The following is a 25,318-nucleotide window of genomic DNA, read 5'->3' as shown; positions in this document are numbered from 1 at the left end:
AAGCGCGTGCGATTTGAAAAGCGCGGTGCAAGCGCAGCAGTGTGTACAGGCCCTTACTACTGCCAGGCTTAAAAAAAAAACAGACAGCACCAACTGCCATTATCTATCACCACACCCCCTATCAATGCGATAGGCTAAAAGGTTTTTTTTTTTATATACATATGTGCAAAGGGAGATACTGTTTGCTTGGCAGTTGGAATCAGCTGTTATTTCCCACAATGCAACAAGGCTTACAGACAGGAAACTGTCAGGACCTTGGTCTTGACATCACACTGTGGGAGGGGTTTCACCACAATATCAGCCATGCAGACCCCCTGATGATCTATCCGAGAAAAGGTAAATATTTTTCAATGGAAAAGGGGGGATCAGCTACTGATTGAGATAAAGTTCAATCCTTGGTTACAGTTCCTCTTTAACTGTTGCTCCTTGGTGCCCCTGTAGAGTCTTCGGCAGGGTTCATCCTGGCTGATGATCTATTCAAGAAAAGGTAAAGGTTTCTCATGGGAAAGGGGGTAGCAGCTCCTGATTGGGATGAAGTTCAATCCTTGGTTACAGTTCCTCTTTAAGAGTCTGTTCATGAAGAGGTGTAGGAAAATGACATAATTTTTTGGTCAGTCTTTCGTTGCTCTGTGTAATGTGACTGGCAGTGAAGGAACTGATTGCATTTCACTCACCACCCACTTATGTGCATCATATGATGAAGAGTAACCAGCAACACAGCCAGGGAGTCCCAGAGATTCCCCACTTGAGTCATCTCCTCACTTGAGTCAGAATAGGGCAGGGCGGTCGGACAGTCTGCAGTCAGCATGGGGAACAGATCTCGGCCTGCAGAGATCAAGGCTTGCTATGAGATCCTGGCAATGTCAGTATCGGAGCGAAGTACAATAAATCCAGACAGTCATGTTGCTTGGTGAACTATATCAGTAAAAAATGTATAGCTGCAAACTTTCACTTCCTTCATGTTATAGCTGACAAAAAAAAAATTGCCGGGTTTTGTGCGAGGAGACAATTGCAAAAAAAAAAAAAGCCTTAAAAAGGAACTCCAGTGAAAATAATGTAATAAAAAAAGTGTTTCATTTTTACAATAATTATGCATAAATGATTAAGGCCAGTGCACACCAAAAACTGATAGCGGTTTATGAAAAGGTTTTTCAGAGCGATTCTAGGCATGTTTAGAGAGATTACATGCCTAGTGTTTTTTGGAGCGTTTCTGTGTAGCAGATTTTATATTTTGGTACAGTACAGCTGTAACTGAACAGCTTCTGTAAACGTTTAGAAAACAGCTTTGATTTAGCGTTTTGCAGAGTGGTTTTCCACCCTACCTATACTGTACATTAAGGCAGAGTTGTCTCAACAAACCTCAAAAATGCTGCAGGACCCGTGTTTGCGTTTGGGGAAAAAGTGAACCACTCTGGTGTGCACCATCCCATTGAAATACATTAGCCAAGCGGTTTTCAGCCCGAAAGTGTTTTTAAAAACACTCAAGACTGCTCTTGGTGTGCACCAGCTCTTAGTTAGTGTTTGCCCATTGTAAAATTTTTCCTCTCCTTGATAACTATTCTGACATTCATCACATGGTGACATTTTTACTGTTGGCAGGTGACGTCAGTGGAAGGATATGCTGCTTGCTTTTTTGGCAGTTGGAAACAGCTGTAAACAGCTGTTATTTCCCACAATGCAACAAGGCTCCCGCAGTGGGATGTCAGAACCATGGTCCTGACCTCACACTGTGGGAGGGGTTTCACCACAATATCAGCCATACAGAGCCCCCTGATGATCCAATTGGGAAAAGGAAAAGATTTCTCATGGGAAAGACTATACATTAGCTAGGGTCAGACCTCCTGAGGTTCATTGCTATTGCTTTGTATTCCCCCTCTTTCTTGTGAAAGGTATGTAGTTTAGTAATACTATTTACAAATGACAATGTGTAACCCAATCTATACTCTCTCCAAACAGGCGAATATGAGACACAGCCTTGCAGCAAATCCACAGACACCAGGTGCCAGCCATGTAAAGAGGGGACTTATAGAGGCACATGGACTTATGGATCAACATGCAAGGATTGCAAATCATGCTGTAAGTTCTCATTACAGCTGTGCATATTATTCAGAGTGCTGTTCACTCCTTTCTGTACAGTGCCAGACTCCTCCTGTCTGTACAGTGCCAGACTCCTCCTGTCTGTACAGTGCCAGACTCCTCCTGTCTGTACAGTGCCAGACTCCTCCTGTCTGTACAGTGCCAGACTCCTCCTGTCTGTACAGTGCCAGACTCCTCCTGTCTGTACAGTGCCAGACGCCTCCTGTCTGTACAGTGCCAGACGCCTCCTGTCTGTACAGTCCCAGACGCCTCCTATCTGTACAGTGCCAGACTCCTCCTGTCGGTACAGTGCCAGACTCCTCCTGTCGGTACAGTGCCAGACTCCTCCTGTCTGTACAGTCCCAGACGCCTCCTCTCTGTACAGTCCCAGACGCCTCCTCTCTGTACAGTCCCAGACGCCTCCTCTCTGTACAGTCCCAGACGCCTCCTATCTGTACAGTCCCAGACGCCTCCTATCTGTACAGTCCCAGACGCCTCCTATCTGTACAGTGCCAGACGCTCCCTATCTGTACAGTGCCAGACGCTCCTTATCTGTACAGTGCCAGACGCTCCCTATCTGTACAGTGCCAGACGCTCCCTATCTGTACAGTGCCAGACGCTCCCTATCTGTACAGTGCCAGACGCTCCCTATCTGTACAGTGCCAGACGCTCCCTATCTGTACAGTGCCAGACGCTCCCTATCTGTACAGTGCCAGACGCTCCCTATCTGTACAGTGCCAGACGCTCCCTATCTGTACAGTGCCAGACGCTCCCTATCTGTACAGTGCCAGACGCTCCCTATCTGTACAGTGCCAGACGCTCCCTATCTGTACAGTGCCAGACGCTCCCGTCTGTACAGTGCTAGACTCCTCCTGTCTGTACAGTGCCAGACTCCTCCTGTCTGTACAGTGCCAGACTCCTCCTGTCTGTACAGTGCCAGACGCTCCCTATCTGTACAGTGCCAGACACCCACCATCTGTACAGTGCCAGACGCTCCCTATCTGTACAGTGCCAGACGCTCCCTATCTGTACAGTGCCAGACGCTCCCTATCTGTACAGTGCCAGACGCTTCCTATCTGTACAGTGCCAGACGCTCCCTATCTGTACAGTGCCAGACGCTCCCTATCTGTACAGTGCCAGACGCTCCCTATCTGTACAGTGCCAGACGCTCCCTATCTGTACAGTGCCAGACGCTCCCTATCTGTACAGTGCCAGACGCTCCCTATCTGTACAGTGCCAGACGCTCCCGTCTGTACAGTGCTAGACTCCTCCTGTCTGTACAGTGCCAGACTCCTCCTGTCTGTACAGTGCCAGACTCCTCCTGTCTGTACAGTGCCAGACGCTCCCTATCTGTACAGTGCCAGACGCTCCCTATCTGTACAGTGCCAGACGCTCCCTATCTGTACAGTGCCAGACGCTCCCTATCTGTACAGTGCCAGACGCTCCCTATCTGTACAGTGCCAGACGCTCCCGTCTGTACAGTGCTAGACTCCTCCTGTCTGTACAGTGCCAGACTCCTCCTGTCTGTACAGTGCCAGACTCCTCCTGTCTGTACAGTGCCAGACGCTCCCTATCTGTACAGTGCCAGACACCCACCATCTGTACAGTGCCAGACGCTCCCTATCTGTACAGTGCCAGACGCTCCCTATCTGTACAGTGCCAGACGCTCCCTATCTGTACAGTGCCAGACGCTCCCTATCTGTACAGTGCCAGACGCTCCCTATCTGTACAGTGCCAGACGCTCCCTATCTGTACAGTGCCAGACGCTCCCTATCTGTACAGTGCCAGACGCTCCCTATCTGTACAGTGCCAGACGCTCCCTATCTGTACAGTGCCAGACGCTCCCTATCTGTACAGTGCCAGACGCTCCCTATCTGTACAGTGCCAGACGCTCCCGTCTGTACAGTGCTAGACTCCTCCTGTCTGTACAGTGCCAGACTCCTCCTGTCTGTACAGTGCCAGACGCTCCCTATCTGTACAGTGCCAGACGCTCCCTATCTGTACAGTGCCAGACGCTCCCTATCTGTACAGTGCCAGACGCTCCCTATCTGTACAGTGCCAGACGCTCCCTATCTGTACAGTGCCAGACGCTCCCTATCTGTACAGTGCCAGACGCTCCCTATCTGTACAGTGCCAGACGCTCCCTATCTGTACAGTGCCAGACGCTCCCGTCTGTACAGTGCCAGACTCCTCCTGTCTGTACAGTGCCAGACTCCTCCTGTCTGTACAGTGCCAGACTCCTCCTGTCTGTACAGTGCCAGACGCTCCCTATCTGTACAGTGCCAGACACCCACCATCTGTACAGTGCCAGACGCCTCCAATCTGTACAGTGCCAGACGTCTCCTATCTGTACAGTGCCAGACACATTGTTATCCATAGTTTACCTCAGTAATCTGTAACAAACACAACTGAGTTTTGGTGACGGTATAGCTGTGAGGAGCCATTCTGGTCAGAAGAAGCAAAGACGGGCTTTGCCAGGGGGATATTTCAATCTGCCCACATTTAGGGATGCAGTAAAGGGGTGCACTGCTGCACATGATGTAACTTCCTGTGTGCTGACATTTCTGACTCCTGTTCTTGTCTTGTTTCATTACAGTTAATACTGAAGTTGAGAAGGAAAAATGTTCTCTTACCCACGATACTGTCTGTGTCTGTCAGGATGGGTATTACTGTGAGGTGCTGAACAGCAAGAACGAATGTGATTATTGTGTGCCAATAGAAATAACGACGCCAGCCGTCATAGTTGACTTCCGAGGTAAGGCCTCTTAGCTTCCTTCCTAACCCCCTCCGCTTTTGTAAACGTTTGACTCTGACAACTGCTTAGCAAACCTCAGTGGTGAGTTATTGGCCATCTCGTGTGTAAATAAGTCACAACAGGACACTTTCTGCTCATTTTCATATTGTGGATTAAAGTACCTCTCTGTTAATCCACGTTTGTACAGATGCTGGACCATGGTGGATGGCAGTCACCATGCATCAATTACAATATCCAAAATCAGCAGACAAAATGGTCAGGATTTACAATCAGGGCTGTGGAGTCGGAGTCGTGGAGTCGAAGCAATTTTGGGTACCAATTTCGGAGGTTTCATAAACTGATGAGCTGGAGTTGTACCCACTCCACGGCCTTGATTACAATATCCAAAATCAGGAGCGCACCAAAATGACCATACATTGTTTATCGTTTATTCGTATGTGAACTACAATCACACTGACAAGCTGTTGTGGGGCCATACAGGGGTCCCCCTTTATCAAGATGTCCATACTAAAGCTTTGTACACACACTAGATGAAACTTGGTGTAAGCGGTTGATAACTACTGCTTCTGCCAATGATCTAATTTGAGTACAGCAGCCCTGCAGAAAAAGTGGTTGTGGCTATTACATGATGTGGGTGGAGCCAAATACTAGCAAAATACAGGTAGCCCCCGGTTAACAAATGACATCAGGCTTGTGTCCATTCTTAACCTGCACCCATTCTCTTTTTTCCCTATTTGTTCTCCCTATGCCTCATTTGTTCCCCTCTGTGTGATCTTATCTCCCCGTATTATCTCTGTTCTCCTTGTGCCTCTTCTGTCCCCCTCTGTTCCCCCTGTGCCTCTTATGTCTCTCTCTGTTCCCCCTGTGCCTCTTATGTCCCCCATTGTTCCCCTGTACCTCGTTTGTCCCTTTCTGTTCCCCCTGTGCCTCTTATGTCCCCCTCTGTTCCCCCTGTACCTCTTTTGTCCCTCTCTGTTCCCCCTGTGCCTCTTCTGTCCCCCTCTGTTCCCCCTGTACCTCTTTTGTCCCTCTCTGTTCCCCCTGTGCCTCTTCTGTCCCCCTCTGTTCCCCTGTACCTCTTTTCTCCCTCTCTGTTCCCCCTGTGCCTCTTATGTCCCTCTCGATGTCCACCTGTGTCACCTCGTCCCCCTGTCCTAGCTAGGTATATGTTCTCCCCGTATAGATATCCAGGTATAGGTCCCCCAGTATAGGTAGCAAGCCATAGGTGCCCCCAGTATACGTTAACAAGGTACAGGTGCTCCCAGTATAGGTAGCGAGCTATAGGTGCCCCAGAATAGATAGCCAGGTACAGGTGATTCCCTAGTGTAGGTAGCGATCTATAGGTGCTCCAGTATAGATAGCTAAGTGCAGGTGGTGCCCCAGTATAATCTTATATAGCCCCCGTTCCCGCGCGGACTCCTCTCGCTGGGCTCCCCTCCACTCTTCACACTCTACTCTTCACATGGCATGGCCGCATCCTACTCTATGGTTACTTCTGGCGGCACCTCTGACGTCATGAGAGTCTGCCCGGTAACCATGGAGAAAAGATGTGAGGCGGCAAGAGGAGAAGAGCGCGGCGAGAGGAGTCCGTACGGGAACGGGGATAAGTAAGTTACTGCGTCCCTTGCCGCGGACACTGCCTGCCCTACCTGCCACATCTCTCCTTGGGGGCGAGATCTGCCATTTTTCTGCGGCCCCTTGGGGACCCCCTGACAGGAGTTGATGGTACCCCCAGGGGTCTGCGGACACCAGGTTGAGAAACACTGCAGTAAACTGTCCCCCTCTTTCCTGTTTCAAAATGTTTGGAGGTATTGTTGAGCAGGAGAGAATAATAATAATTACAATGTTATTACACATAACCCCTATACATACGAAAGTAACAACAGATATCTTCTGTGCATGTGTAGTTATGATACAATCATTGGTGTGCCGTGTATAACCACAACATATGTATGGAAACACTGTGCAACCTTGATTGCAAATGAATACAGTCAGTAGAAGTCAGCGCACAGCAATTACTAGAGACACCCGTTCTGATCAGTATTCACATATGAAATACAGTATATCCAGTGGATTTACAAAAACTTTATATGATGTGTTATACAGTATGCAACTACTGTATTTTTTGACATATAAGATACACCTAGGTTTAGAGGGCAAAAAGCAGGGGGGGGGGAGGGAGAAAAATAACAAACCTGATGCATACATGGCCCGGGAGCGTCTTATAGATGTTCTCCCCCAATTATAGTGTCCATCTTGTACCTTGTGTGTCCTCCTGTGTGCCCTTCTGTCCCCCAGTGTCCCTCATGTGTCCCGTTTCTGTCCCCTGCTCCCCTCATGTTCTCTTCCTCTCCCGTGTGTAATTATAAGCAGTGGCAGCACGGCTCACCTCATCAGAGATGGTTTAAGATGTAACGGGAACCTAGGCTAGGTAGTAGATTTGGGGCCCCCTTATGACTCTTTTGGTAAGCTGAAGAGGAGAGAGGCTGAAGAAGGTGGCAGGTGGGCCCCTTGACAACCACTTGGCTCCAAGCATCTACCTAGTGGATGATCCTGCTCTGCACCTCATCCAGCAGCAATAAGAGTCCTCTCCTCTCCCTCACTGCTCCCCTAGTACTGCTGACTTCTGCAGAAGACGGCACTAGGGGAACAGTGAAAGAGACGAGAGGTCTCTGATTGCCGCTGGAGCCAATGGATGAGGTGAGCCATGCTGCAACTGCTTATAATTATACAAGGTGGAGAGGAGGGACAGAAGGTCACACATGGGGGACAATAGAGGGAGTCCCTGATATTGTGGTGGGTCGGCAGTTCATAAGTCGGGGACTCCCTGTATTCAGCATATAAGATGCAGGGACTTTTTCTCCCCATTTCTGGGGAAGAAAAACGTGCGTCTTGTACGCTGAAAAATACAGTAATAATACTGTAATATACAGATGTAAGCACACATTTTATTGTTGTACAGGGTGTATAGTATAACTATCTGCAGAAACTTGGGTAGTGGTTGAGATAGAATCCACTTTTAATTTTAGGATATAGATAGTAGGAAATAGCGGCATGTATGGAATTGATGGCTGAATGTGAATGCACAGGATCTTCTGAGGTCTGGAAAGACGACATCATGCCATTGTTGAGTCCTCATAGGGCATGCAGTGCCATCAAATTTGGCCCGCAAGTGGTTTTCCTACTTTGCATTATATCTGGCCCATGAGCACCTAAGTTCTAAACCTATATGGCTAAGCGCTGGAACTGTGAGGCCACGTAGCAAAGGGAGAAGGACCAGTAGACACCAGGGAACTGTATAGGGGAGGGAAGGGACCACTAGACACCAGGGAACCTTGTAGGGTAGAGAGAGAGGACCACTAGATACCAGGGAACTATATAGGGAAAAGGGGGGGGGAAGTACTGTATAGGGGAGTGATGGGGGCCACTAGACATAAAAATAAACTACACCAGGAAACTGTATAGGGGAGGGAGCCATTAGAGGCCAGGGAACTGTAGGGGGGGGGGGGGCACTAAACACCAGGAAACTGTATATGGTAGGGAGGGGAGAGAGGTGGCCACTAGACCTCGAAGATGTCCCTCAACTTGGTCGCAGTTTTCACTTTGACATCTCCTGTCAGAAGGCCTCTGACAGGCCAGAAGCTTGTGGCTATAGTAGACAGGAAACTCATTTACAGTACAGTAACTCTTCTCAGTGGAGGCCAGACATAGAGTCTGTGAATTAGGGAAGAGGATGTAACCACTCTGCAACTCAACTAGGACCATTGTTTATATTACAGTCCATTAAATTGTATATCATTGCTCCAGGAGCCAAGAGCTGTCCTTACCATAGACTAGGTAGTACCATTCCTGGAACTGACTGCACGGGGGAAAGAGTACAGGGATGAAATTCCTCTCATACAGGCCCTTTAAAAACGAGGAACTGCAATGGCTCTGTGTATTTGTCTCTGGCTTGTTTAGGAAACAGATAAGTGTCTGGACTCTGGGGTTCCCCATCAATATGACGAACAACACTGATCACACAGTGACATGCCTCACGTTTTCTCATTTCAGGAGCAAATTGCCGGTATATTTGTATGTCATCGTATCTTAGTTGCTGCTGAGATATTTTTGGACTTATTTATTATTATTTATTGTATTTATAAATCTGCAATACAAGATCATGCAACAGAGTTTAAAGGTGCCCAGTAGATGGACCGAATCTGATCAGAAAGAGATCTGTTGGCTGCCCATACACCACAAGCCGATTCCGGATCAGTTTCCGCATTCAATCTTTTGAGAATCAGCCTCTCAAAGTCAGTCCGCAGGAAGGGTTCCCGCCATGGGCATAGCCCCTCCCCAATCACAATTCCAGCCAATTAGCAAAGAAACCTCCCCATTCACTCACGAAAACAGAGTGCAGAAGCATGTGTAATTTTTTCCTGCCTCCAGAGGCTGCTTCACAGCAGAGCACTCTCTGCTGCCATTCGCTGGCTCCTAATCCTGTGGGATTCGGGAACAAAGTGGGCCCCATGGTATCATTTTTGCAGGGGGGCCCTATCAAGTCTACTTACGCCCCTGGTTCCCGAAGAAGGGGTGGGGGGGGGATGCTGCCTGTGGCTTACAATTTAAAGCGAGGTGGTAGGGAGACACTCCGGTTGCATAATAGGTGCTTAGCAGATCTGTGTTTTGCAGTTGCAGCAGCTAGGCAGATGAGTGCCATTGTATTTGGAAGCTTTTGTATCCTCCACATGGAGGGCCAAATCTTCTTGCAGCAACAGGGAACTGTGTGTCTGTTTGCGGTGGCCTAGAAGATCAGTCAACTGATGGTGGGGAGGTGATGGCAAACTACGCTGCATCATAGTTTGGATGCGTGGGCAGTGGGAATGGTGATTCCAGCTCACAGGATAGCTTGGGGGAATCCCAGAAGCCTCTTGAAATCACCTCGCTGTTTAGCAACATATTGAGTGTAGTCAGTTGCATGACATGTAAATTAGGCACTGGCCTTAATAGTAGAATTAGGCACTACCATCGACCGCACTGTACTTTTGCAGCTATGGTGTGCCAAGTGCAGAATTTGGGTGCCGGGTGTGCTTGAGTTTGGCTATGGTGCCAAGGTGCCAGAGTTTGACTATCATGCAGCGGGGGTGTCAGTTGGCATGAGGGTCTGGCTGGTATGGGTTCTGCACTTGGGTATTCTGTTAGGCGTAGGTAGGGGAAGGTTAGTGTTCGGTGTAGGTAGGGTGGGGTTAGTGTTCGGTGTAGGTAGGGTGGGGTTAGTGTTAGGTGTAGGTAGGGTGGGGTTAGTGTTAGGTGTAGGTAGGGTGGGATTAGTGTTAGGTGTAGGTTGAGGAGAGGTTAGTGTTAGGCATAGGATGGGCAGAGTTAGTTAGGTGTCGGTAGGGGGGAGGTTAGTGTTAAGTGTAGGAAGGGGAGGGGTTAGTGTTAGGCATAGATAGGGCAAGGTTAGTGTTAAGTGTAGGTAGGAAAGAGGTTAATGTTATGTGTAGGTAGGGGAAAGGTTATTGTTAGAGAATAGGGTAGGGGGTAGGTTAGTGTTATGTGTAGGTAGGGGAGAGGTTATTGTTAGAGAATAGGGTAGGGGGGGTTAGTGTTAGACGCAGGCAGCAGGGCTGTGGAGTCGGAGCAATTTTTGTGTACCTGGAGTCGGAGTCAGGAAAAAATGCTCAGACACCTAATGAATTTAAACTGTATTTAAAATAGAAAATATGATAAAATGTTCTATTTCTATATATATATAGTAAATAACTAAATAACATCTATGCTGTAAGAATAAAGCCTGATGTGTAGCTGTGTCACTAATAGATATGGTCAATGAGATGGAAATAATTCTGCATTGATGCTGGTTTATGCAAATGTATGCACTCTTTTTGCTCATGAAATGAAATAATTTGATATGTTGTTAAAATTTGGTTTGGTGACTACGCATTAAAGGGTACCTGAGATGGATGAAAAAGTTTTATACATACCTGGGGCTTCTTCCAGCCCCCTTCAGGCTAATCAGTCCCTTGCTGTCCTCTTCCACCGCTTGGATCTTATGCTCCCGATCCCGCTAATTCAGCCAGTCAGCGCAGTCGCGTGCCTCTTTCACAGCCAGGAGCGTTCTGCATCTGCGCAATAGTGCTGCGCAGGTGTAGTACGTTCCTGGCGGCGGAGTGTGTGCATGCGCACTGCGCCGACTAGCTCTAGTGGCTGGACCCATAGCAGAAGATCCAGGTGGCGGAGGAGGACAACGAGGGACTGATTAGCCTGAAGGGGGCTGGAGGAAGCCCCAGGTATGTATAAAACTTTAATTTCATCTGTCTCAGGTTTACTTTGTTACACAGTAGTACTATACTCTACATATGCACTCCCCACAGAGCTACAGGGAATCCACTGAGAATTTTGTGCACATTGAACACAGAGGTGTTGTCTATCACCCATAAACCTTGTTCAGATTGCAAGAGAATGAGGGGATTCTTCCTCGATTACACATTCTTCATGCACAGAGTACTTACACATCATTCCTGGGGCCTGATAGATGTTCTTTCGCATACGCATCCTACTGCTGCGTAGAGTTGGGCCGAACGGTTTGCCTGCGAACGGTTCCATGCGAACTTCAGTGGTTCGCGTTCGCGTCCCACAGGCGAAGTTTTGCGGAAGTTCGGTTCGCCCCATAATGCACCATGAGGGTCAACTTTGACCCTCTACATCACAGTTAGCAGGCCCAGTGTAGCCAATTAGGCTACACTTGCCCCTGGAGCCATTCCCCCCCCCCCCTAATAAAAGGCAGGCAGCGGCGGCCATTAAGCTCACTCGTGTGCCTGCGTTAGTGAGAGTAGGGCGAGCTGCTGCAGACTGTCTCTCATAGGGAAAGATTAGTTAGGCTTAGCTTGTTCCTGGCTGCATACCTGTTCTGTTCAGTGAGCCCACTGGATACCTGCATACCTGTTCAGTGAACCTACCACTGCATACCTGTTCTGTGAACCCACCACTGCATACCTGTACTGTGAACCCACCACTGCATACCTGTTCAGTGAACCCACCACTGCATACCTGTTCAGTGAACCCACCACTGCATACCTGTTCAGTGAACCTGCCACTGCATACCTGTTCAGTGAACCCACCACTGCATACCTGTTCAGTGAACCTGCCACTGCATACCTGTTCTGTGAACCCACCACTGCATACCTGTTCTGTTCAGTGAACCCACCACTGCATACCTGTTCTGTTAAGTGAACCCGCCACTGCATACCTGTTGTGTTCAGTGAACCCGCCACTGTATACCTGTTCTGTGAACCTGCCACTGCATACCTGTTGTGTTCAGTGAACCCGCCACTGCATACCTGTTCAGTGAACCCGCCACTGCATACCTGTTCAGTGAACCCGCCACTGCATACCTGTTCAGTGAACCCGCCACTGCATACCTGTTCTGTTCAGTGAACCCGCCACTGCATACCTGTTCTGTTCAGTGAACCCGCCACTGCATACCTGTTCTGTTCAGTGAACCCGCCACTGTATTCCTGTTCAGTGAACCCACCACTGCATACCTGTTCTGTTCAGTGAACCCGCCACTGCATACCTGTTCTGTGAACCCACCACTGCATACCTGTACTGTGAACCCACCACTGCATACCTGTTCAGTGAACCCACCACTGCATACCTGTTCAGTGAACCCACCACTGCATACCTGTTCAGTGAACCCACCACTGCATACCTGTTCAGTGAACCCACCACTGCATACCTGTTCAGTGAACCCACCACTGCATACCTGTTCAGTGAACCCGCCACTGCATACCTGTTCTGTGAACCCACCACTGAATACCTGTTCAGTGAACCCACCACTGCATACCTGTTCTGTTCAGTGAACCCGCCATTGCATACCTGTTGTGTTCAGTGAACCCGCCACTGTATTCCTGTTCAGTGAACCCACCACTGCATACCTGTTCTGTTCAGTGAACCCGCCACTGCATACCTGTTGTGTTCAGTGAACCCGCCACTGTATACCTGTTCTGTTCAGTGAACCCGCCACTGTATACCTGTTCTGTGAACCTGCCACTGCATACCTGTTGTGTTCAGTGAACCTGCCAATGCATACCTGTTCAGTGAACCCACCACTGCATACCTGTTCTGTTCAGTGAACCCGCCACTGCATACCTGTTGTGTTCAGTGAACCCGCCACTGTATTCCTGTTCAGTGAACCCACCACTGCATACCTGTTCTGTTCAGTGAACCCGCCACTGCATACCTGTTCTTTTCAGTGAACCCGCCACTGCATACCTGTTGTGTTCAGTGAACCCTGCACTCTCGCCATGGTGCGCACCAGTCCAGCACGGCCGTCACTACACAAACAGCTGTTTGCGGTGCTTTACACGGTGAGTTTGGTGTGTCAGTGTGAAGCAGTACCTTAATTACACTACCTGATTGATGTATACACATGCAAGATGTTTTAAAGCACTTTAGGCCTGTCATTTAGCATTCAATGTGATTTCTGCCCTTAAAACGCTGCTTTGCGTCAAATCCAGATTTTTCCCGGGGACTTTTGGCATGTATCCCACTCCTCCACCTGGGGGTCCAGGTGTAGACCCCTTGAAACATCTTTTCCATCACTTTTGTGGCCAGCATAATTTTTTTTTTTTCAAAGTTCGCATCCCCATTGAAGTCTATTGCGGTTCGCGAACTTTTCCGCGAACCGAACCTTACGCGGAAGTTCGCGAACCTAAAATCGGAGGTTGGGCCCCACTCTACTGCTGCGCAGCGCATTTGATGTGAACGGCAGAAGGGCTGTCTGTACCCTTCTGCCGTTCTTGCATGTTACCACATCATACGCGCTTCCAAATGCACACAGAAGTGCGTATGATAAGAAGGAAGCCTGAGTCTATGACTAAAAGTATTAGAGGCAGAAGATCCTCTGGATAGCCAGGTAACCGGTATTGTTTAAAAGGGAATAAATATGGCAGCCTCCATATCCCTCTCAGTTCAGTTGTCTTTTAAAATTCCTAAGCGTTGGCATTTAAGAGATGCATTTTATATACATACTTCAATCAACAAGATTCGAATATGCAAATGTGAGGAGTCAGAGTCGGTGAAATTCTAACCTGAGGAGTCGGAAGATTTTTGTACCAACTCCACAGCCCTGGTAGGTAGGGTGATGTCAGTGTTAGGCATAGGTAGAGGAGAGGTTAGTATTAACTGTAGGTAGGGGGGGGGAGTTAGTGTTAGGTGCAGGTAGGGCGGGTTAGTGTTAGGAGGTAGGGGAGAGGTTAGTGTTAGGTGTAGGTAGGGGAGAGGCTAGTGTTAGGTGTAGGTAGGGTGGGGTCAGTGTTAGGTGTAGGTAGGGGAGAGGTTAGTGTTAGACATAGGTAGTGCGGGGTTTGTGTTAGGGGTAGGTAGGGGAGAGGTTAGTGTTAGGCATAGTTAGTGTGGGGTTAGGGTTACGTGTGGGTAGGGTTACGTGCAGGGCCGGATTTCTGGCAAGGCCACATAGGCCATGGCCTAGGGCACCAGAAATTTAGGGGCGGCTCAGTGAGGGGCAGTAAAGCTGTTCTGTGCAGCCATCCCCATCTACAAGGACAGCTTTAACCCTTCGTACTTTGTGTCCTGTACTTGTGTCGCCCCTGCAAGACCTGTAAGCTCTATCCCTGCAGGTACATATCAGCCTAATTCTCATGGTTACACAGTGGGTCCATCATTAACAAAATGGCAAACATAACATAAAGTCTTAAGGAAAACACAACTTATAATCTATACGCATATTACTAAAATACTTATTGTCTGTGACATCCAATGATGGAAAGTAAGTAAAATGCTCATTGGGGTACACAGAGATAACAACCATACAGACAGTATAGTTGGCCTTGGGCGGTAAAAAGTACAAATCCGGCCCTGGTTACGTGTAGGTATGGTGAGGTTAGTGTTAGTTGTAGGTAGGGTGAAGCAAGTGTTAGGTGTAGGTAGGGGAGAGGTTAGTGTTAGGTGTAGGTAGGGGAGAGGTTAGTGTTAGGTAGGGGAGAGGTTAGTGTTAGGTATAGGTAGGGAAGAGGTTAGTGTTAGGTGTAGGTAGGGGAGAGGTTAGTGTTAGGTAGGGGAGAGGTCAGTGTTAGGTATAGGTAGGGAAGAGGTTAGTGTTAGGCATAGTGTTAGTTGTTGTAGGTAGGACAAAGCAAGTGTTAGGTGTAGGTAGGGGATAGGTTAGTGTTAGGTGTAAGAAGGGGAGAGGTTAGTGTTAGGTGTAGGAAGGGGAGAGGTTAGTATTAGTGTTAGGTGTAGGTAGGGGAGAGGTTAGTATTAGTGTTAGGTGTAGGTAGTGGAGAGGTTAGTGTTAGGTGTAGGAAGGGGAGAGGTTAGTGTTAGGTGTAGGAAGGGGAGAGGTTAGTGTTAGGTGTAGGAAGGGGAGAGGTTAGTATTAGTGTTAGGTGTAGGTAGGGGAGAGGTTAGTATTAGTGTTAGGTGTAGGTAGGGGAGAGGTTAGTGTTAGGTGTAGGTAGGGGAGAGGTTAGTGTTAGGTGTAGGTAGGGGAGAGGTTAGGTGCAGGTAGGGGAGAGGTTAGTGTTAGGTGTAGGTAGGGGAGAGGTTAGTGTTAGGTGTAGGTAGGGGAGAGGTTAGTGTTAGGTGTAGGTAGGGGAGAGGTTAGTGTTAGGTGTAGGTAGGGGAGAGGTTAGTGTTAGGTGTAGGTAGGGGAGAGGTTAGTGTTAGGTGTAGGAAGGGGAGAGGTTAGTGTTAGGTGTAGGAAGGGGAGAGGTTAATGTTAGGTGTAGGAAGGGGAGAGGTTAGTATTAGTGTTAGGTGTAGGTAGGGGAGAGGTTAGTATTAGTGTTAGGTGTAGGTAGGGGAGAGGTTAGTGTTAGGTGTAGGTAGGGGAGAGGTTAGTGTTAGGTGTAGGTAGGGGAGAGGTTAGGTGTAGGTAGGGGAGAGGTTAGTGTTAGGTGTAGGTAGGGGAGAGGTTAGTGTTAGGTGTAGGTAGGGGAGAGGTTAGTGTTAGGTGTAGGTAGGGGAGAGGTTAGTGTTAGGTGTAGGTAGGGGAGAGGTTAGTGTTAGGTGTAGGTAGGGGAGAGGTTAGTGTTAGGTGTAGGTAGGGGAGAGGTTAGTGTTAGGTGTAGGTAGGGGAGAGGTTAGTGTTAGGTAGGGAAGAGGTTAGTGTTAGGCATAGTGTTAGTTGTAGGTAGGACAAAGCAAGTGTTAGGTGTAGGTAGGGGAGAGATTAGTGCTAGGTGTAGGTAGGGGAGAGGTTAGTGTTAGGTGTAAGAAGGGGAGAGGTTAGTGTTAGGTGTAGGAAGGGGAGAGGTTAGTATTAGTGTTAGGTGTAGGTAGGAGAGAGGTTAGTATTAGTGTTAGGTGTAGGTAGTGGAGAGGTTAGTGTTAGGTGTAGGAAGGGGAGAGGTTAGTGTTAGGTGTAGGAAGGGGAGAGGTTAGTATTAGTGTTAGGTGTAGGTAGGGGAGAGGTTAGTGTTAGGTGTAGGTAGGGGAGAGGTTAGGTGAAGGTAGGGGAGAGGTTAGTGTTAGGTGTAGGTAGGGGAGAGGTTAGGTGCAGGTAGTGGAGAGGTTAGTGTTAGGTGTAGGTAGGGGAGAGGTTAGGTGCAGGTAGGGGAGAGGTTAGTGTTAGGTGTAGGTAGGAGAGAGGTTAGTGTTAGGTGTAGGTAGGGGAGAGGTTAGTGTTAGGTGTAGGTAGGGGAGAGGTTAGTGTTAGGTGTAGGTAGGAGAGAGGTTAGTGTTAGGTGTAGGTAGGAGAGAGGTTAGTGTTAGGTGTAGGTAGGGGAGAGGTTAGGTGCAGGTAGGGGAGAGGTTAGTGTTAGGTGTAGGTAGGGGAGAGGTTAGGTGCAGGTAGGGGAGAGGTTAGTGTTAGGTGTAGGTAGGGGAGAGGTTAGGTGTAGGTAGGGGAGAGGTTAGGTGCAGGTAGGGGAGAGGTTAGTGTTAGGTGTAGGTAGGAGAGAGGTTAGTGTTAGGTGTAGGTAGGGGAGAGGTTAGTGTTAGGTGTAGGTAGGGGAGGTGTTAGGTGTAGGTAGGGGAGAGGTTAGTGTTAGGTGTAGGTAGGGGAGAGGTTAGTGTTAGGTAGGGGAGAGGTTAGTGTTAGGTATAGGTAGGGAAGAGGTTAGTGTTAGGCATTGTGTTAGTTGTAGGTAGGACAAAGCAAGTGTTAGGTGTAGGTAGGGGAGAGGTTAGTGTTAGGTGTAGGTAGGGGAGAGGTTAGTGTTAGGTGTAGGTAGGGGAGAGGTTAGTGTTAGGTGTAGGTAGGGGAGAGGTTACTGTTAGGTATAGGTAGGGAAGAGGTTAGTGTTAGGCATAGTGTTAGTTGTAGGTAGGACAAAGCAAGTGTTAGGTGTAGGTAGGGGAGAGGTTAGTGTTAGGTGTAGGTAGGGGAGAGGTTAGTGTTAGGTGTAGGTAGGGGAGAGGTTAGTGTTAGGTGTAGGTAGGGGAGAGGTTAGTGTTAGGTGTAGGTAGGGGAGAGGTTAGTGTTAGGTGTAGGTAGGGGAGAGGTTAGTGTTAGGTGTAGGTAGGGGAGAGGTTAGTGTTAGGTGTAGGTAGGGGAGAGGTTAGTGTTAGGTAGGGAAGAGGTTAGTGTTAGGCATAGTGTTAGTTGTAGGTAGGACAAAGCAAGTGTTAGGTGTAGGTAGGGGAGAGATTAGTGCTAGGTGTAGGTAGGGGAGAGGTTAGTGTTAGGTGTAAGAAGGGGAGAGGTTAGTGTTAGGTGTAGGAAGGGGAGAGGTTAGTATTAGTGTTAGGTGTAGGTAGGAGAGAGGTTAGTATTAGTGTTAGGTGTAGGTAGTGGAGAGGTTAGTGTTAGGTGTAGGAAGGGGAGAGGTTAGTGTTAGGTGTAGGAAGGGGAGAGGTTAGTGTTAGGTGTAGGTAGGGGAGAGGTTAGTGTTAGGTGTAGGTAGGGGAGAGGTTAGGTGAAGGTAGGGGAGAGGTTAGTGTTAGGTGTAGGTAGGGGAGAGGTTAGGTGCAGGTAGGGGAGAGGTTAGTGTTAGGTGTAGGTAGGGGAGAGGTTAGGTGCAGGTAGGGGAGAGGTTAGTGTTAGGTGTAGGTAGGAGAGAGGTTAGTGTTAGGTGTAGGTAGGGGAGAGGTTAGTGTTAGGTGTAGGTAGGGGAGAGGTTAGTGTTAGGTGTAGGTAGGAGAGAGGTTAGTGTTAGGTGTAGGTAGGGGAGAGGTTAGGTGCAGGTAGGGGAGAGGTTAGTGTTAGGTGTAGGTAGGGGAGAGGTTAGGTGCAGGTAGGGGAGAGGTTAGTGTTAGGTGTAGGTAGGGGAGAGGTTAGGTGTAGGTAGGGGAGAGGTTAGGTGCAGGTAGGGGAGAGGTTAGTGTTAGGTGTAGGTAGGAGAGAGGTTAGTGTTAGGTGTAGGTAGGGGAGAGGTTAGTGTTAGGTGTAGGTAGGGGAGGTGTTAGGTGTAGGTAGGGGAGAGGTTAGTGTTAGGTATAGGTAGGGGAGAGGTTAGTGTTAGGTAGGGGAGAGGTTAGTGTTAGGTATAGGTAGGGAAGAGGTTAGTGTTAGGCATTGTGTTAGTTGTAGGTAGGACAAAGCAAGTGTTAGGTGTAGGTAGGGGAGAGGTTAGTGTTAGGTGTAGGTAGGGGAGAGGTTAGTGTTAGGTGTAGGTAGGGGAGAGGTTAGTGTTAGGTGTAGGTAGGGGAGAGGTTACTGTTAGGTATAGGTAGGGAAGAGGTTAGTGTTAGGCATAGTGTTAGTTGTAGGTAGGACAAAGCAAGTGTTAGGTGTAGGTAGGGGAGAGGTTAGTGTTAGGTGTAGGTAGGGGAGAGGTTAGTGTTAGGTGTAGGTAGGGGAGAGGTTAGTGTTAGGTGTCGGCAGGGAGGGGTTAGTGTTAGGCGTAGGTAGGGGAGAGGATACTGTTAGGCATAGGCAGGGCGGGGTTAGGGTCAGGGGTAGGTAAGAAAGAGGTTGGTGTAAGGCACAGGTTTCAAACTCCAGTCCTCAATGGCCATATCCATGCCAGTGTTTAGGATGCACTGAAAAAAGGAGAAAAGTGTTTTACTTGATTAACCACGCCTTTCATTCAGTCTCGTCAATTATTTTTAGCTGTGAAAATTGTGAAGGCAAAAAGTACTTGGGCTTTGGTCCACTTTAACTCATAGTTTTATTCTGTAACAGGTTCTCTTTACCCACAGAATGGTAAATGTGATTTTGCCTGCTTAAAACAGAAGGTATTTGCGCTAAATCAGCTGTAAGTGATCACATGTGGTTTCCCATGATGCACCACTCCTGAATATGCAATACGTCTTTATGTCCATGAAAGCCAGGTACACATTCAGAGCCGCTGGTGTACAGTGAGCCGTCAGAATGGACAACTGATCCTGATGTCTGCTCTCTCCCTGTTTACAGCAGATTACACACCGTGGGTCATCACTGCTGTGGTGTTCGGCATTCTCTCATCCTTCGTTACCGTTGTGGTAGCCCTGCTATGCTGGAGGAAAGAGATTATGAAGAAGATCCGTGAGTTTACCACAAAGTCTCTTACACGCTTTACATTATTGCCTGGAACTATTGTTTGTGATCATCTTGGCTAAACGCTATAAGCAACTGAAGTGAGAACAATATGGAGGCTGTCATATTTATTTCTTTTTAAACAATGCCAGTTGCCTGGCAGACCTGCTGGTCTGTTTGGCTGCAGTAGTGTCTGAATAACACCAGAAACAAGCATGCAGCTAATCTTGTCAGATTTGACAATAATGTCAGAAACACCTGGGGCTTGATTCACAAAGCGGTGCTAACTGTTAGCACGCCTGTGAAAACCCCCTTAGCATGTCTAAATGAGCTTTGCGCGCGTAAATCTTTACGCGCGCACTGCACAGAGCGCAGGGCGCTCCGCGCGAAGTGGCCATTAAAGCCTATGGGACTTAGCGTCCGCAACAAAACTTTGCGTGCGGTACTTAGCGCACGATCTGATTGAGAAAACGGGTGCTAACCTACTTAGCACCCTGGTTAGCGCGCCTAAAGACTTTAGACATGCTAAGTAGGTTAGCACCGCTTTGTGAATCAAGCCCCTGATCTGCTGCATGCTTGTCCAGGGTCCATGGCTGAAAGTATTAGAGGAAGAATATTAGCAGGACTGCCAGACAACTGTTATTGATTAAAAGGAAATAAATATGGCAGCCTCCATATCCCTCTCGCTTCAGGTGTCCTTTAAGGTTAGTAGTTTAAAGCTGAACTCTTGCACAGGACACAAGGAAAAAGGAGAATACACCCTGTGTGTTTGTAGAGAGGAGAGCCTATCTAATTTTTCATCATCTGTAAGTAATCACAAGTGTAATTTGATCCATCAGCAGTGTCATCACAGACATTCGGCAGACATAGGGATGTTAACCCTATGTTTGCTTCCATGAAAGCAGGAAGTAGACACTGTAGGATTTGTATCAGCTGTAACAAGGTAATGTTCTCTTTAAAGGTTATTATGCTGCTGCTTATCTTTTAGAGCAGAGAGGAAGTTGTGAGTTCAGGTCGGCTTTAAGGTAAAGAACTGATTTTGGAGGGTTAGTGTTGTGGAATGCAGTAGGATACTGGTAATAATTGAGGGCGTCAGGTTGGACTGTACACTGCTGAGAATTTAGGATGTAGAAACTTTCACTTTGTCAGCTTGCAGATGATTTTTCTGGGTTTTGTGGGAAGAGGAACTAGTATAGTGTCTGTAAACACATCTGTAAAGATGCTTAGTGTGCCATTATTTAAAGGGATACTGTAGGGGTCGGGGGAAAATGAGTTGAACTTACCCGGGGCTTCTAATAGCCCCCCACAGACATCCTGTGCCCGTGCAGCCACTCACCGATGCTCCGGCCCCGCCTCCGGTTCACTTCTGGAATTTCAGACTTTAAAGTCTGCAAACCACTGCGCCTGCGTTGCCGTGTCCTCGCTTCCCCTGATTCCACCAGGAGCGCACGGCGCAGGCACAGACCATACTGGGCCTGTGCAGTACGCTCCTGGTGACATCAGCAGTAGCGAGGACACAGCAACGCAGGCGCAGTGGTTTTCCGACTTTAAAGTCTGAAATTCCAGAAGTGAACAGGAGGCGGGGCCAGAGCATCGGTGAGTGGCTGCATGGGCACAAGATGTCTGCGGGGGACCATTAGAAGCCCCGGGTAAGTTCAACTGATTTTCCCCCGACCCCCCCTTACAGTGTCCCTTTAAGTGTGTTGTATATTTACTTTTTAAAGCTGAACTCAACCCAAAATGTAAGTTGTTAAATTCTGACACATGTTGCTTATTGAAAAGTAAAATTAAAATTACTTTTTCTGCACTGCATTTTCTAATTTTAAAATCAGTTTTAAAGCTGTGCTTGCATGTAACTGTACACCTATCCATACAGATGCAGGATCTCTGGAGTGGCTGGCTGGCTTCTTGTTCAGGACCAGTAGCGTACCTACCATAGTGCTGCAGGTGCTCACAGCTCTGGGTGTAACCATGGCTTGTGGTGCTGCTGTGGTGCTCAGCCACTGTGTTCTTCCATCTGGGACATTTTTGCATAGTTTGGGTAACATTCGGGAAAATAGCAGCAGGCAGTGAAAGGGACTGTACTTCTTCCTGCACTAGATGTATCACCCCTCCCCCTTCCTGTCCTGTGGGCAATGTATCTCCTAGCTCTCTACATACAGCCTGCAGTGATTGAATGTGCAGAGCAGCAGGGTGAGTAAAGAAATTCATTACTGTTGCTGCAGTTGGGACATTAGCAGGGAGAGGTGGCAGGATATGTTTAGTGCTTCAGGAGTTGAGTGCCCTGGACTATTGGTTATTAATTCTGATCAAAGTAATTAATCAATGATGCAGGGCAGTCTGCTGTTGCAGAAGCCAGTGATACAGGTGCTGACTGCCGATCTAATTGTACCATAGTCATAGTCTAATGTCCTACCATATTATTATTGTGTATTTATATATCACTGACATCTCCCGCAGCACTGTATAGAGTACAGAGTTTCATAATGGTTAGCTCCGTCCACATCCTGATGACTCCTTTTCCCCAAAAATCCCCCAAAATTTTGTGCATAAAATGAATATAGAATATAGTGAACAATGACCCGTGCAGCTAAAGAAAGAACTGTGCAAACTCTTTCCATGCTCCGCCCTTGTCACTCTGCCATGGCCCTTTCTCACCACCTTGAGCCACGTTTTGTTCTCTGATGCTGGGGAATGGAACCTGGCCTATATTCATCCTACTTTATAAATGCAGCTGGTGGGTGCTATGTGATTTTCAAAGGGCAAAAAAAAAAAAAAAACACAGCTGCAGTGCACCACAAATACAGTACCTTCTGTACACACGCTAGATGAAACTTGGCCGAGGTGGCCAATAATGACCACCTCTGCCAAGAAAGTAGCGTGCGTACACAACGGCACCCAATGCTTCGGCCAGCGATTAGCCCAGCAGATTTACTTAGCCAAGTGCTAGCTGAGGGCATTGTCCTCCCTATTCACCCCACTGCTTGACGTAACTCCCATACTGCTCTGTCGGCCCTCTGCCAACGCATATCAACAGAATGTGTCGCCAACCTATAGTCCAGTACAGTGTTGCCCTGCAATGTCATCTGAGGGATCAAGTCCTGATCCCTGCTGGGTGACCTGCCTGGTACGTGTGTACGACGCTTCACTCTAGACTGCCTCATCCTGGGGCAAGAGGGATGCATGAGAGAGGATGGGACAGCACAGCCATATATGGAAAAACTCCCAGCTGGCTTGACCGCATGTGGCAAAACAGAAACGTTAATGGGGCAACTGTGAGCCAGTCAGGAGAAAATGTACTTTTTGGCCTGGTGCACACCAAAGGAGTTTTTCTGAGCGTTTTGAGTTTTTAAATCTGCTGCTAATGTTATCCTATGTGTCTGTGCACACTGGAGCAATGAGGTTTTGTAAAAAAAAAATAGCATTACATTGGGAAGAGCTTTTAGAGGTTTCAAAAGCTCTTCCCAATGTAATGCTATGGGTTTTTTTTTTACAAAACCTCATTGCTCCAATGTGCACAGACACATAGGATAACATTAGCAGCAGATTTAAAAACTCAAAACGCTCAGAAAAACTCCTCTGGTGTGCACCAGGCCTTTGTTTGTTTTTTACATTGTTGGTTCTTTTACTGCCACCTCATGTAGCGAGGCATTGAGCAGCTTGCCTGCCCTACTGTGACGACCTTCTCCTTTACCATCAGTAAACCTACCTTACATCTGTAGCTTTTGATACCTTTGTTTTTGGCAAAGATTGTGACTCCATCTATCTATATGTGTAATTTAGAGACAGGAATATTTTTCATGCTGTACTGTCCTCCTTGGACATCAGAGACACTTCTGGCTTTATTGTTAGGCTACATGTTGTTATTTGTAACAAGCATTATGTACTGATATATCTATTTCCTCTATTTTTAGGTAAAATGTCACCATGCAAGGTAAGACTCCTCCTCTACTATAAGTAATAAAATTAGTATTAATAATCAGGGGAGGACCTTGTAGGATGCAGCCTGAACCACATGGTTCAGACGGCTTCTACCAAGGGGCGTCGTCGGGAAGAACAGGAAATGCCATCATGTCAACCGCCTGCCATTACAGTTCGCTCCCCTTCCTCACCACCCAGCCGTCTCTCGTTCACCTGCTCTGTCTCGGGCTGCCCCCTCCTCCAGAGTCTGGACCCCCCTCGCTACACTGTCTAAGCATACTTCAGGCCTCAGATCAGCGGTGACCAACAGGCAGTGAAGTATGCAGTGATGTCACTTCCTGTATACGTGCTGCAACTAGGGGCACTTCCTTCCTGTTCACTGAGGTCTGAAGTATGCCGGTGCGCCGGGCAGTGCAGTAAGTGGGAACCCGGACTCTGTGTAGGAGAGCAGGTGAAGGAGCTTTGGCCGGGGGAGGGAGAAAAAGAGGGGTACCTATACTGGTTGACAGGCTGGCTACCATGGAGATATGCTACCTAATGCTGGGGGGACAGGCTTCCTAATGCTGGGGAAGGGGGGGTGTCCTTAAAGAGAACCCGAGGTGGTTTCTAATAATCCTAATAGCACACAGAGGCTGGGTCTGCATATAATGCCCAGCCTCTGTTGCTATACTGCTCCACACTAGCCCCCCCCCCCGCGCGCTCTGCTGTGACCCCATAAATCACACAGCCGCCCTAGCGACACACAGCGTGTCACAGCCAGCTGTTTACCTTTGCCAGTACCAGTCTCGCCACTCCCCCGCCTGCTCCATAGCGCCACTCTCACGTTGGAGGGAAGGGACGCAGGTGGGGAGCTGTGCTATGGAGAAGGCGGGGGAGCGGCGAGAGTGACACTGGCAAAGGTAAACAGCCGACTGCGACATGCTGTGTGCCGCTAGCGCGGCTGTGTGATTTATGGGGTCACAGCAGAGCGCTGGGGGGCCTGGGGGGGGGAGCAGTATAGCAACAGAGGCTGGGCATTATATGCAGACTCAGCCTCTGTGTGCTATTAAGATTATTAGAAACCACCTCAGGTTCTCTTTAAAATGTTTGCTGCAGGCGGCAAAAGGGCTAGAACCGGCCCTGTTAATATCCAGTGAAGCCAGTGAAATGACCTGCACATTATTAACTATGGGGTTTCATTTGTCTGGTGAGATGGTAAGATAATAATGATGGGGGGGGGGGGGGGGGGGGGGGGAGTCTGCTGACCAACAATTAGGAGAGGAGGTGTCCATGAAACTCCATTGTAAAGTTGATAACTTGATGGGTTCCAGGAACATTAATTGCTGTTTTGGCAGATCTAAAGGCAGCAATTTGAACCTGCAAGGACTTTGCAAAGGAAAGGGTATAAATAGTAAGGGCCCGGTTCCACTTGTGCGGTGGGAAGCGCTGTGGAAAAAATTTGCATGCGGATGCTAATTCCACATGCGGTTGTATGCGAATTTTCATGCGATTTCGCATGGATGACTATGTATGTGAATTTAACCATTGCATTGCCTGTGTGCTTTTTCCATTGTTTCTATGTGAAATCGTATGCGAATTTTCGCATGAAAATTCGCATACCAAAACCGCATGCAAATTTCCTATTAAATACATTGTATGCGATTCGTGTAGCAGTATGCGAATTCTGATGGCTCTGCCATGCAGATTTTTTCTGCACAGAAAGACGCTCAGAAATCCTGACAAGTGGAAACAGTCCCATCCACTTGTATTGGCTATGTGAATTTGCATGCGAATTTGCGATAGTGGAAACGAGCCCTAAGTAATGTATGTTCTGCAGCTTTGTGCTAAGCTGAAGTCCACCAGTGCTGATAGAATGAGGCAAACGGGGATAGAAGTCACATATTCTCATACAGCGTTATTTTCAAACATCTCATTTTTATCATTTTCCTCTTCTCTTTTTTCAGAATTCTGAGCCTGAGAACTCAGGTAAGTCAAAGCTGAGCTCTGGTTGGGTGAAGCGTGAGTTACGATGGGTTATGTTCTCTATGAAATGTGATAGGAATGCGTGAGCTCCGTGTTGTTGGTTGGCCAGTTGAGCTCTGACTGACCAAATGTGAGCTTTGGTTAGAAAAGTGCGAGCTCTGGTTAGTGAAGTGTGAGCTGTGACTAGTGAATTGTGA

The 25,318-nt window shown here is 48.1% G+C and overlaps 1 protein-coding gene across 7 annotated transcripts in view; it reads left to right on the top strand.

Moving 5' to 3' along the window:
• Nucleotides 1-25,318, top strand: part of LTBR (lymphotoxin beta receptor) — a 390,915-nt gene that overhangs the window by 358,709 nt on the left and 6,888 nt on the right. For 6 of the 7 annotated variants that reach the window (XM_068258500.1, XM_068258499.1, XM_068258501.1 and 3 more), the window contains 5 exons: nt 1,957-2,076; nt 4,673-4,831; nt 19,137-19,247; nt 23,153-23,172; nt 25,103-25,124. In XM_068258500.1, the coding sequence (XP_068114601.1) occupies nt 1,957-2,076; nt 4,673-4,831; nt 19,137-19,247; nt 23,153-23,172; nt 25,103-25,124 (432 nt within the window). The remainder of the gene's footprint in view (nt 1-1,956; nt 2,077-4,672; nt 4,832-19,136; nt 19,248-23,152; nt 23,173-25,102; nt 25,125-25,318) is intronic. The other variant, XM_068258498.1, reaches the window with a different exon arrangement.

The sequence above is a fragment of the Hyperolius riggenbachi genome, chromosome 10, assembly GCF_040937935.1.
Source record: "Hyperolius riggenbachi isolate aHypRig1 chromosome 10, aHypRig1.pri, whole genome shotgun sequence".
NCBI classification, from domain to species: Eukaryota; Metazoa; Chordata; class Amphibia; order Anura; family Hyperoliidae; genus Hyperolius; species Hyperolius riggenbachi.
This window is presented reverse-complemented; position numbering and strand designations above follow the sequence as displayed.